The sequence below is a fragment of the Mytilus californianus genome, unplaced genomic scaffold (assembly GCF_021869535.1).
Source record: "Mytilus californianus isolate M0D057914Y unplaced genomic scaffold, xbMytCali1.0.p SCAF_4, whole genome shotgun sequence".
Taxonomy (NCBI): Eukaryota; Metazoa; Mollusca; class Bivalvia; order Mytilida; family Mytilidae; genus Mytilus; species Mytilus californianus.
The window spans coordinates 72,579,142-72,591,614 of NW_026262690.1; the positions used below are offsets into that span (position 1 = coordinate 72,579,142).

The 12,473-nt window shown below is 31.9% G+C and overlaps 1 protein-coding gene across 3 annotated transcripts in view; it reads right to left on the minus strand.

Moving 5' to 3' along the window:
* LOC127738477 (uncharacterized) overlaps window positions 1-10,440 on the minus strand; it is a 34,034-nt gene extending 23,594 nt beyond the window's left edge. Inside the window, exons 1-2 of one of the 3 annotated variants that reach the window (XM_052249749.1) lie at window positions 10,245-10,440; window positions 806-875 (exon numbers count right to left, since the gene is read on the minus strand). In XM_052249749.1, the coding sequence (XP_052105709.1) occupies window positions 806-875; window positions 10,245-10,247 (73 nt within the window). In that variant the 5' untranslated portion in view covers window positions 10,248-10,440. Of the gene's footprint in view, window positions 1-805; window positions 876-1,233; window positions 1,373-7,073; window positions 7,221-10,244 lie in introns of those variants that run through there. The other 2 variants (XM_052249751.1, XM_052249750.1) reach the window with 2 other exon arrangements.
* Between the last annotated feature and the right edge of the window lie 2,033 nt (window positions 10,441-12,473).

Sequence of the window (12,473 nt, forward strand, 5' to 3'; positions counted from 1 at the left end):
ATGTCTGTGTTACCCACAAAGTCGTCCTTCAAATAAAACAAGACTAGTACATAAAGACAAACACAGGGACTATATTACTTCTTTTGATTATTTGTGCAGTTTGGTTACTTTCTCACTGAAGCATTCCCAGCATCTCCTTTCATGTAAATCAACTGTCCGACTCAACATAACAAAATTTTAAGACAGTCACTCTACCGCATAATTTCTACCAAGATGATCCGTAACGGTAAAACAACATTTTATTTTTGAAAAAGGGTAAAATGTGAAAGATAGAGTTACTTCAAAAGATGTTGGAGAAATTTGTCCTGTATTTGTCCTGTATTTGTTTCCGCATGACAGGGTCAAAATAAGAAAAGTTTTTAGGGTCAAAATCTAAAAGATATCAAATTCTACTGGAAATTGAATATCAAAGAGTGTATCATATATAATCATTCTATTTTAAACATTCTTCAACAACTTCACATATGTTCATGCATTCATACATTTAAAATGTTCATCGGCGTTACATGTCGCTGTTGAAGGCATTATGATAAAAAAAAATATGCTAATTTGTACATGTCCTTCTAATACATACTTAAAATGTACAAAACATCTCACAAAATTGCGGTTTTTTGCTTTCTACCGGCGTGCATAATTTGGTGATACGTTTAGAAATGGTACATACTATTGTTAGAACCTTGTAAAAATATTGAGCTTAGTAACTATGAATGTAAATGAAAATGGAGAGATTTGTTGAAAAAGGCCATTGTGTGAAACATCATCAAATGAAATTGGCCCTACCAGTCTCTATTATAAATATACTCACATTCTATTTCGACTTGCGTTAATGAATTCATTGTTTTTGAAAATCTAACGTACTTATTTAAACCGGCTGCCTGAAATGATAATAAAGACCAGTTTTGATATAAATCCGTAAAATGTTTAGAAATTTAAACATTTCTATCTAGAAAGCACTGTTAATGATGAGTTGCATACAAACATTGTCCAGCGAGAAATTGTTTTCAGTTACATGTAAATGCATTTCTCAGCAATATAGCTTTTTATGCATATCTACGAAACTATCGATCATAGACTTGCATTTTCCAGCGGAAAAATACCGGATAAATACATAAACAAATATTCTTCTTTTTGTACCCCTCTTTTGAAAAAATAAGCATAAACATACATAAAGGGGGTTCAAAAGAAAGTCTTGCAAACTATTCCACATTAAAATTTCTCAAATTAAATTTTTACCTTAAATGTCCGAAGATAAATCCTTTTCTATAACTGTAATAGCAACTGTTTATATATAGTACCTTCGCAACATGATCGAATACTGAATATCTAAAATGACTAGCGTTCTAAAATTTGATTAACACGGATAACGGTTCCTTTGTGGTAATAAAAGTCATGGGCAATCACTTGCTTTTAATCCGATATTTTACCTATCATATCACTCGTTTACAAATCTGATTAAAGAAACCGTTATGAAACGAAACACCTTTAAGTCAAATTTGTTTTTAATATGGAGAATATGTCAGAGAGACTATTAAATTCTGTCGTATGACGTCTTATACTTCGTTATAACTGATAACTCAATTTATTTTGTAGGGCAATTCACCAACAAAATTACATCGAAAGTAAAATGCGTTTTTAATTTTTATTGAAGTAAGCTGATGTAATCGATTTAGTTTTGAAAATACCGATTACCAATGTTTGCACCAACAAAGCGTATATAAGAGTTCACTCTTTCTTTCCAACAGCATATCTTTTATTTCCCTTAACACGCGATTCTTTGATTTGCGCATCAGTCTATATGTATGACCATAGTACCATTTAACAAATCAATTGTTCACACCTCATACTTTCTTTAAGTCTCATATAAACAGATAGCGATTTATAGACCAAAACAATATATTGGTTCACATATAAAGGGCTAAAATTTAAGAATGAAATGTACATTTTTATTTATTACATTTGTGCGAATAAAAATAAGAATGCGGATTTTAAACTCGAGACTTAGATTTTGATACCCTTAAAAGAAAACAAAAACATTTGAGAGAATAAAAACCAATAGAATTCAAAGTATGACAACCAAACTGTATTGAAAATGAGGTTAATATGGATTGGCGCATGCTTAACGTCCAGTGGCAATGGTAAATATGATAGATGAATGAGTGGCTGACTGTTAAACGTCCATTAGCAAATTAAATGCTATTCAGGATGAGAGCACGAATAAATGAAACCTGCTTTGAACTAAACCGGCACGCTTTGTCAGATTATTACCGTGCTAGTTTACAAGTTAACAGTCCACCCGGACACATTATTCTGATTACGCGCCGATCAGTCTTTTCTATTGCTCCTAAATGCCACGTGCTTGGTGGAGAAGAAGCAAACTCCAATATTCAAGTCGTTAATTTGATACGACCAGGGACCGAACCCATGACCCCGCACTTGAGATGAGCACGCTACCACGAGACCAACGGCGGTGGAAAATGGTAGATACATGGTTCAATGATACCAAAACCCAACATAATAAAAAAACAGAAAAAAACATATAAATCGTCAAAATACGCGTGATTGTCCAAGACAAATATTCATACAAAAATGTTAACATCTAAAGGAAGCTTAATATAGATATTTACACCACATATCTTCAAACTTCCTATTGGTTTGCTTGATTTTGTTTCAACCATTTGGTTTGTGTTTTTTGGTAGTATTCACATACCAGATACCTTAAAAAATAGCTGTGGTGTGAATATATGCTCAAACGCAATTACACCACTCATTCGTACACAGGTGACATACCATATGTATATGAAAGTCATTTTGTTTATGTTCTCTGACATTAAATATTCTTTTTCGGATAATATCATATAAAATGAACATTACGAAAGTAATAAAAGTTTAATCAAGAGAGTCCATACCCTCAATAACAAAGTAATACTGCTTAGAAATACTTTTTATAACGTGAAACATATAGCATCAACCGAAGAAATGAAAACTAATTACAACAGAAATGGGAAATCAATGTGCGTTTGAATGATACCTTTTGATGACTGGTAGAGAGTTCAACATTTTTCTGTAAACACGAAAGACAGAATCTTGTAATTCATCATATTATGCCATTTGTAGATGAAAAATACATTTACTGCATTTGAACACAAACAGAAGCAAATCAATTTACTGCATTCTATCCTTCTAATTGTGGATATTTGCACTTAAACTATGCAGTTAAAAACAACAGTTACATAAAAAAAAAAATAGAGATAGCAAACAATCGATAAAAATGACAAAGTCAGAGATGATATTCCATTAAACTGAAAATGTAGATAACTATCATATTTCATTGATTGTTTATACTGTGTGTGATGTGTTAATCGACAGAAGGATTAACTGCTGTTTCTCACAAAAAGTAATTTGTGGTTTATGTATCATTCGCCTTCTTCTTTTGGTTGTGTCTAATCAACTTGAATTAATGGTGTTTGATCCCTTTCCCTTTAGTAATTTCTTACTTCATTTTCTCAATAATCAAGTAATTCAGCTTTCATTGATAAGTTGATGTATGTTTACCTTTTTTAACCAAAATATAGGATACATGCGCTGAATAAGCCCTAGCTTGTCCTTCATATTCTACCTACACGAAGAATACTTTTTGAGAGAGAGAGAAAAACCCAAGCAGACACTAGCTGACAATGTCATAAAATTACAACAGATGCAGCAATAGTTAACGTATATTACATTGAAATACATATTCATTTACTATTGCTATTCTGTAATGGATTTTATTTTACTTTTTTAAATACATTCTCCCTTGGTCAGCTGTATAGGTGGCTTGGTTGTATTTCCTGGCCCATAGGGATAATGATAGCCTTTTTAGAAGTTTCATCACTTTCTAACACTGCCCAAAAACCTACATACATACTTAACTGAAGAACTTTCATTATAATATTCAGAAATGAATTTGAATATGTATGATGACCGTTTACTTTTTCTGATATCTTTAGAAACTTAAGGCCACTAGTGCTTTTAGATCTTTTATCATGCAGTGAATACAGACTTCATCCCTCAGATTGGAAAAATATGTTCAGTAGGTACCGTATTTTTTGTCCAATCACAGTGTTCAGATACATTGACTACACAAAAGAGCAACCTAAATTCCGGAATATAAATACTACCGTGCCACCTATAAAGATGTCTCTACCATTTATGTTGTATTGTGCATTTTCTGTCTAATAAAATGCCTGTTGTACAAGGCGTTTTTGGTTTTAACTATTACCAATAACCTTTCGGAAATTGGCCCCTGAATGATTTTCAGACTCGTACTATATTTGGACTTTATAACATTTTTGATTCGAGCGTCACTGATGATTCTTTTGTATACGAAACACGCGTCTGACGTACAAAATGTTAATCCTGGTAACTATAATGAGTTTATTTTCACGCTTACTTTGCATTTAAAACTGTCTCGCAGTGGAGAATATTCTTTGACACGTACTTAGTATTGGTTTTATGGATTTTTTTCTAATATTCTTCCTCGTATTGTCATTGTTGATGTACTCCAAATAAGTTGTTGGATGGATTCATACAATAGTCTTTCGTGCTAAACAGGAATGCGACTACCAATGCTTTCAGGTTTACCGTACCGGTACCTTGAAGTTTATAGTACAACCGTTATTCCCTATTCTAAAAGCCTGATTATTGCTAGACTGAGGCCACATGTGGAGCATGGTCTGCTTGCCTTTCCGTAGCGACTATTTTTAGTGGAGTTCGTGTTTCTCAGTATTTGGTTTTCTGTGTTGTGTGTTGTGTGTTGTGGTTTATGTTGTTTGTCTTTTCGTTTTGTTTTGTTTTTTTGCCATGGCGTTGTCAGTTTGTTTTCGACTTGTGAGTTTGGATGTCCCTTTGGTATCTGTCGCCTCTCTTTGATAAACTATTCGAAATGGTGGTCATGTATTTTCAAAGTGATTTGAACTAATGAATGACTTAATATTTTTTTTCCTCTAAATGTATTTATAATATTTAAATAATAATTAAATATGTATCGTCTCAAATAACTACTATTCTTTTGAAAAACATATAACTAGTTACTATCATTGGATACATTACATACGTTTAAAATAATTGATTTTGTTGCTTTAATTACATGTTTAATTGTCCAAAAACCTAAATGCAAATTTCAATAATAACCAGTCATTTTCATAAGCGATAGCTTTGTTATTACGTTTGTGTATTTTATAACAAACATATTTGCAGAACTTTTAAACTTTTGTTTATATTGTCAATATTCCCTTGATCAAATATTACTTATTATTGATCATCATTAAACATGCAGCAAAAATGTTTCATTTATTTTGTAATTATTGTTTGTTTCTATAGAGAAACGTTTTGAATTATGTTTTGTGTAATCACAGACTAACAGAACTTGCATATATCACATTACCGACCATTATTGTTAAAGAATGGAAAAAGAAAATCTATAGATGCTTCGAGACAAAAAGAATGCAACCGTTTGCAGAAAGACAGAAAAGACTTCCAGATTCCATAAAAGTTGGACATCAGAAACGAAACATACAAAACCTCGGGAATCTGATTACAGTAGTTGTCGCCTATTTATTTAGTTTTCTCGTTTCTCGTTTTTATATAGATTAGACCGTTGGTTTTTCCGTTTGAATGGTTTTACACTAGTAATTTTTTGGGGCCCTTTATAGCTTACTGTTCGGTGTGAGCCAATGCTCCGTGTTGAAGGCCGTACCTTGACCTATAATAGTTTACTTTTATAAATTGTAACTTGGATGGAGAGTTGTCTCATTGGCACTCATACCACATCTTCCTATATCTAAAACCTACTCAATACAACAATAGGATAACAGGAATATCCAAACATGTTTGACAGTTCACTACATCAACCATAAATAGCCGAATCCTTCGCAAAAATAGAAGTTTTAAAAAGCAAATGTTGATGAACAATACACGCTTCAGATGAAATTTGGTTATAAAATTACCATTATACATAAATGAATTTAAAAATAACTCGCTATCTGCAGGCAAATGAAAAAAAAGACCTGAGAAAGTATAATTTTCAAATTCCATAATACTGTTTAAAGTTAGGCATATAAACTGAAACGTAAATTCGATCTGTTATACATACCGGAGTTTGCAATGATTTGTTTTGAAAACCTCAAAATTGATCCGAAAAAAAAACAAAAAAAAAACAAAAAAACAAAATGTAAATGTGAACAATTATGGTTAAGATTATGAGACAGTTTCAATAAAATATAACGAAGAGTGTTTTTTTTTATATATATTCATTTACTTTGTACAAATCTATAGGGAAGAAATTTGCAGTTAAAAAAAAAACAGCGAGAAAACACATTTGCCTTACCTTCTGATGAAATAAATATATCTCAGAGCAATTTGTATAAACTATATCCGGATATTCGAATTTATAGCCGATAAGTTGTCTTGTTTCTAATGTCTTGACAATTTTCCAATTTCACATTACTTGTCACTAAAAGGTTTTTCTGAATGATGTTCAAATGTCAAGTGTTGAAGAGTTCGAACTTTAATTTTTTTTTCTAAAAGCAAATAGAAATACTTGAATGCGGAACTATATTGGGAAATAATAGATAATGGTTGGGAAATACGCATTTACTGTATGTTATGACAAAAAAATGTTCAAATATATATTATTGTAAAAAAATATGAGTTTAAGTCAATACGTACATGAAATCATACAAAGAAAGGTTTTATATAGTTTAATATGCGAGAACTAGGAAGATGTAGTTGCTGCTTAACTAATCACAAATCGTGTCATTCGCTCATAGTCAGTGCATCGGTTAGGGTATATGATTTTCAGATGGTATATTTGACAAATCAAAATCGTTTAATTAGACCAAAACGTAGGTTACAACTGCATAAACAAATTTAAGTCATGCTGTTTTGGTTGGTACTAGTATCTTCTTTTGATCTTTATGTTGTTAAAAATCTTGTATTTTTGGTTATCAAAATTCCTTTGTCTTGAGCTACAGTGAATTACTAATGAGGGTCTTATAAACACGTATCGTTTGCGTAAAACTCGATTTAATACTTACAAAGGAGGTCGAATTCACTTCCCTCTGATAACATGAAATTCAATGTACACTGTTGCAGTTGAAAAGAAATTTAGTAATCTGTGATACTAGTTTTGTCGGCGAATGTTACTTCAACAATGATTCAGAATATAGTAAGTGATGCAGTTCATACATTTTAAGTTTACACATATGGCTGACGTTATCTGAATATCTGAAACGTTATACTACTCGACTTAAGTACCATAAAATATGCATTTCCCTAAGCGTTTGTAAATCTCTTAAGATAATGGATTTTCTTTTACTTGCTATTTACAATCACATTAAGTTGCCAAGATATTTTTGTTTAATCTTACATAATCTGAACTTAATCGTGCTTTGACTTCGTTTTTTTTGAAAATGGAAATTATGACCATTATTGTGTTCTACTTTTCGGAATGATTCGACTATAGAAAAGTAGAGAGGGGATAGATACCAAAGGGATATTCAAACTCATAAGTCAAAAACAAATTCAAAGCAAACTCAAAACATCATGACAAACAAACAAAAAGACAAACAACAGTCTACAAAACACAATAGAGAAAACTAAAGACTGAGCGACACGATCTCCACCAAAAAACCAGGGTGATCTCAGGTGCTTCGGAAGCTAAGCAGATCCTGCTCCACATTTGGCACTCGTCATGTAGCTCGTGTAAGTATAAATTATACGATGATAAGTCGGATTCGGTGATGTCTTATGTGAGGAAAAGGGGAAGGGATTGTGGTTACGACAACTAGAATATATCCATCGTCATCTGCGAACAGGTATTCCATAACGGTCAACAAACTCGTTAAGGCGTCTGTATAACATCAAATTTGCTACTTGAAACCCATGTTTAATAGCTTCCGTATAAGCAGCGAACCTCTATCAAGGAAATCAAGATAGGAAACCCAAGCTCTGGAATATCGTTTCTTTTACAATACTTAAATGCGCATCTGGTGCATTAAAATTGTTATAAAACAGTAAAATTAAAATCATGTTTTAATACATTAAAATGATAGACAGGAATTAACAAACGATGGATTACACCAACAACCAACATCTGTCTCCTACGAGCGAATAGGATGGACTGGTTATTTTTTTTCATTTTAAATAACATTTAAATTATACAAGTCCAAATCAAATATGACATACATCTAAGGTACCTGTGACGACAACTTTCAGTTAAAATAGCATGTTAGAGAGAAGGAAGGCATGATTTCATACCAGGGGATTATAAGTTCTTCATTTTTTAATAAGTTTTAGATTTTTCAAATATTTTTGCCTCGAGCATCACTGAAGAGACATTTAACGAAATGCGCATCTGGTGCAGAAAATTTGTACCGTTAATATTATTGAAGTCTTTGAACTTGCTTTCTTTAACTGAGAGCATTCTTTCTATGTTGTGATGTTACACTATTGTTTCAGAAAAAGGGTGAAGGTTTGGTACCATTAAAACGTTTAAACCCGCTGCATTTGTTTGCACCTGTCCTAAGTCAGGAATCTGATGTTCAGTAGTTGTCGTTTGTTGATGTGGTTCATAAGTGTTTCTCGTTTCTCGTTTTTTATATAGATTAGACCGTTGGTTTTCCCGTTTGAATGGTTTTACACTAGTAATTTTTGGGGCCCTTTATAGCTTACTGTTCGGTGTGAGCCAAGGCTCCATGTTGGTGACCGTACTTTGACCTATAATGGATACTTTTATAAATTTTGACTTGGATGGAGAGTTGTCTCATTGGCACTCATACCACATCTTCTTATATCTATTTGATACGATATAATTTTGTGTCGTCTTGTTTCGTGTTCTATCTCACCATTATTCATAAGTTTGGTGCTTTTCCTGCGTTGATTTTCATTGTATGTTTTATGTTCCTTTTGTTAGTACACATTATGAGATTAAATGAAGGAGGGATGAGATCTGAAAATAAACTTGTTTAACGTCGCCATATATATATGTGCCTGTCCACAGTAAATGACTTCATCAGTGGTTGTCTTAATTCATATCTTTATGTTTTTTTGTGTTTTGTGTTTTGTGTTTTTTGTTGTTGTTTTTTTAATTTTTAGAATTGGTATTAATGCAAATCTTTGGTACTTTCTTTTGATTTATTCACATACTTGACAAACTGTTTAGGCACCTATTTTTGTTGACTTCTGCATGTTGATATCTAGATATCTCCTGCGTGTTTGTGTCGTCGTTTTGCTGACTCATTGGTGTTCACCCAATATGCTTTTTAGTACAATATTCTATGTGAATTACGTGAAAAAATAATATGAAAAAAAACATTAGAATAAACAAAGGAGAAGGTATGGTAAGAGGCATTATTTGGTCCCTGAATTTGCAAAAATTATAGCAAACTTATTGAAGCCTTACCCTACATTCTCCTTTGGTTACAAGATCTGTCAACCTGGTATTAGTTTTTTAAAAAGGGACTGCTATTTGTAGATTAGCCTAAATAGATTTATTTAGTATGGCCTTAGTCAAACCATTTGTTACGTTTAATGTCATAGCATGCCTTATTTATTGATATTTAATTTCATACGCTAAAGCACATAGCTCTACAAATATAAATATATTAATAAAATAATTGACGGGATGACATTTTCAATAGTGAAATGATTCGTGACCTGACATACACACCTGATCAAATTGGAAATAAATCCAAATGCATTCAAAATACAAACACTCATGTATAATGTCAGATATTAAAATGCATTTTTAAAAGAAATGTACCGAAAACCTGTTAATATGTTTGCACTTTGTAACAAAATGCACCACATCGATGCATCGCAAAAAATCTAACACAAGAAATTAAATATCAATGAATTGAATTACAAAACGTATATCATTTACTCTCATAATTTTCAGATATATCGAATTCATTCATTTATAAACTCTATTTGTTTTCAACTAGAGGCTGATTTTCTTGCCCAAATCTATTCAATACTTTGTTTACAGGCTGCTGATTTTCTTATTCTAAATAATGTTTTCTAGAAACTTATATTATAAAACTAAAGTACCATATGTATATATTGTGAATCGCACTTACTTTTTGATTGAATTTTAATCAAATACCAATGTTACGCCTAATACAAATTTACAGAAAGTAAAAAAAAAACAAAACAGTACATATCGAAATACAATTTTTTTTTAGAATAATAGATAAAAAATTACGTACCATTTCTCAATTATTATTCTAGTTTGTCAAATTCCACCTTTCAATGTCACCATGTAGTGTTTAGTTCTATTAGAATATTTAATAACTAAGCCATGTAGAATTTCTCGCATCACCAAATTTTGCAATAAGCTATAAGAGCGTTGGCATGTTTTATTGAAAACATAACGGAATCATTGAAAGTCGATATATTCATATTTGATTCGTAAATTATTTCTGTATTAATTATTTTCTCTAATTAAGTCATATGTAAAGATGCTTAGCATATAGATGCTTTAAGTTAGTCAATATCTAAAGCATCATAGTAAATAACCTGATAGTTGGTGGTAATTGAAACCAATTCAAAAATAAATCATAAAGCAATTGCAAACAATCTAAATTATGCAAAAGATTTTATTTTCGGATTCATGTCAGTTACTTCAAACAATACTGCAAGAAATTAATACTTTGATCGATGACGAGACGTGTGAAAAATCTAAGAATTGTATAATTATCATTCCAATATAATCAGAATGAAATCAACCTATCACTATGCAACGAATTTATAATATCATTCACAAACGATGACTTTCACTGAAAAATATTTAATGCAATGTTGTTGTTTTTTAATTTTTGGTACTTTTTAATTCATATTATTATTTACAGTAGTTTGTGGAATGATGCATTTCTTTTCGACTTATATATATATTTTGGATGTGGCCTTCCTCGACATTCTATTTTCCTCCCTTGGAAATTTCTAGCCTTTCACACATTTTATTTGGTCCAGCCTCCAAAGACGTGAAAGTGGGTAAAGCCCAAATGCGTATTGAATATTTCGAGCATAGATTTAAAAGTAACATACTGATCAAAAAGAGTAGAAAATCCACTTGCCTTAGACGCTATGAACCTTTTACATACTATAAGATATAAAAGAAATAATAAGGTCAACAAAAACATGTAAAATCATATTTCTAATATAAAGGTATGGTTATGACTTCAATACATACGACATATAGTACGAAACATACCTTTATAGGGTTTACACAAAACAATACATTTGGAAAGCAAACTTCATTAAAATCATTACCTGCCGCGAAGGTCTCGTGGTGGGATGATTACATCGACTTTAGGAAGTTGTTGGTTCGATCTCCGACCGTGTCAAACCGATGACTTGAAAATTGGCATTTGATGCTTCTCCACTAAACACGCGACATACAGGAGTTAAAGCGAAAACTACATTAGGTTTGTGACATATCTACGGACTGTTCCCTTGTGAACTAGCGTTAACAATCTGACAATATAAGCCTGTCAAACTAGTACAAAGCATGGTTAATATTCACGTCACATAAGAATGGTCTAGTCCTGATATGCATGGTACAATTGCAACTTGACTTAAAAACTAATTCATCATCATTTTACATTTATAAGCACCAAATTCAAAAGAGCTGCCAAAAGATAACAGTCATAGTCGAATTACGTAAACTTATCCGGAGGGAGTGGAAACATAAGCTTGATAACAACTTCAGTACCTTAAATTATTACTTAAATCATGACTCAACTGAAGCACCGGTAAATAAACGGATGGTAATTCCGAGGGCTGAATGTTCACCAGTAGCGACACAAGCTCAGTAGTAGTTACAGTGATACCAAAAGGAATGCCACAACGACTTAAAGGGAAAAGACAGCCAAGAGTTCACAAAACACAACACAGAAAACAAGACGGAACAACACATGTCATCTGAAAACGTTTATTTCAGGTGCTCCTGAAAAGTAACAACCTCTGATAATTTTATAGTTTTTAAACCAGTTTGATATCCGTTTAACCAGTTAACCAATGAGAAACTACTTTAATTTTCATTCGTGAGTCATATGGATTTAAGTAATTTATGTCAAGTAATTAAATATTTTCCTTGTATAACATGGCGCATGCTAGATAACTGTAGCTATATCGGATTTAAAAAAAAAGTATATACTATACAAATTAAAACTTATCAAAGATACCAGACCCATAATTAAGAATACTGTAAAGCAACTTATTTTCGCGGATACTTTAATTCACGTTACGCCCTTTCTAGTACACTTCGCGGCGAATTAATTTCGCGATTTTCTAATTTATTTTGATATAGTTAAATAGGGAAAGATCCAAGTTTTGCATATTCGCGACGATTTATATTCGCGTTATTTTTTTACTCGCGGAAGTCGCAGTTTACAGTAAGCTTATCTAAGATACAAAGTTATTGAGCAACAGACGCG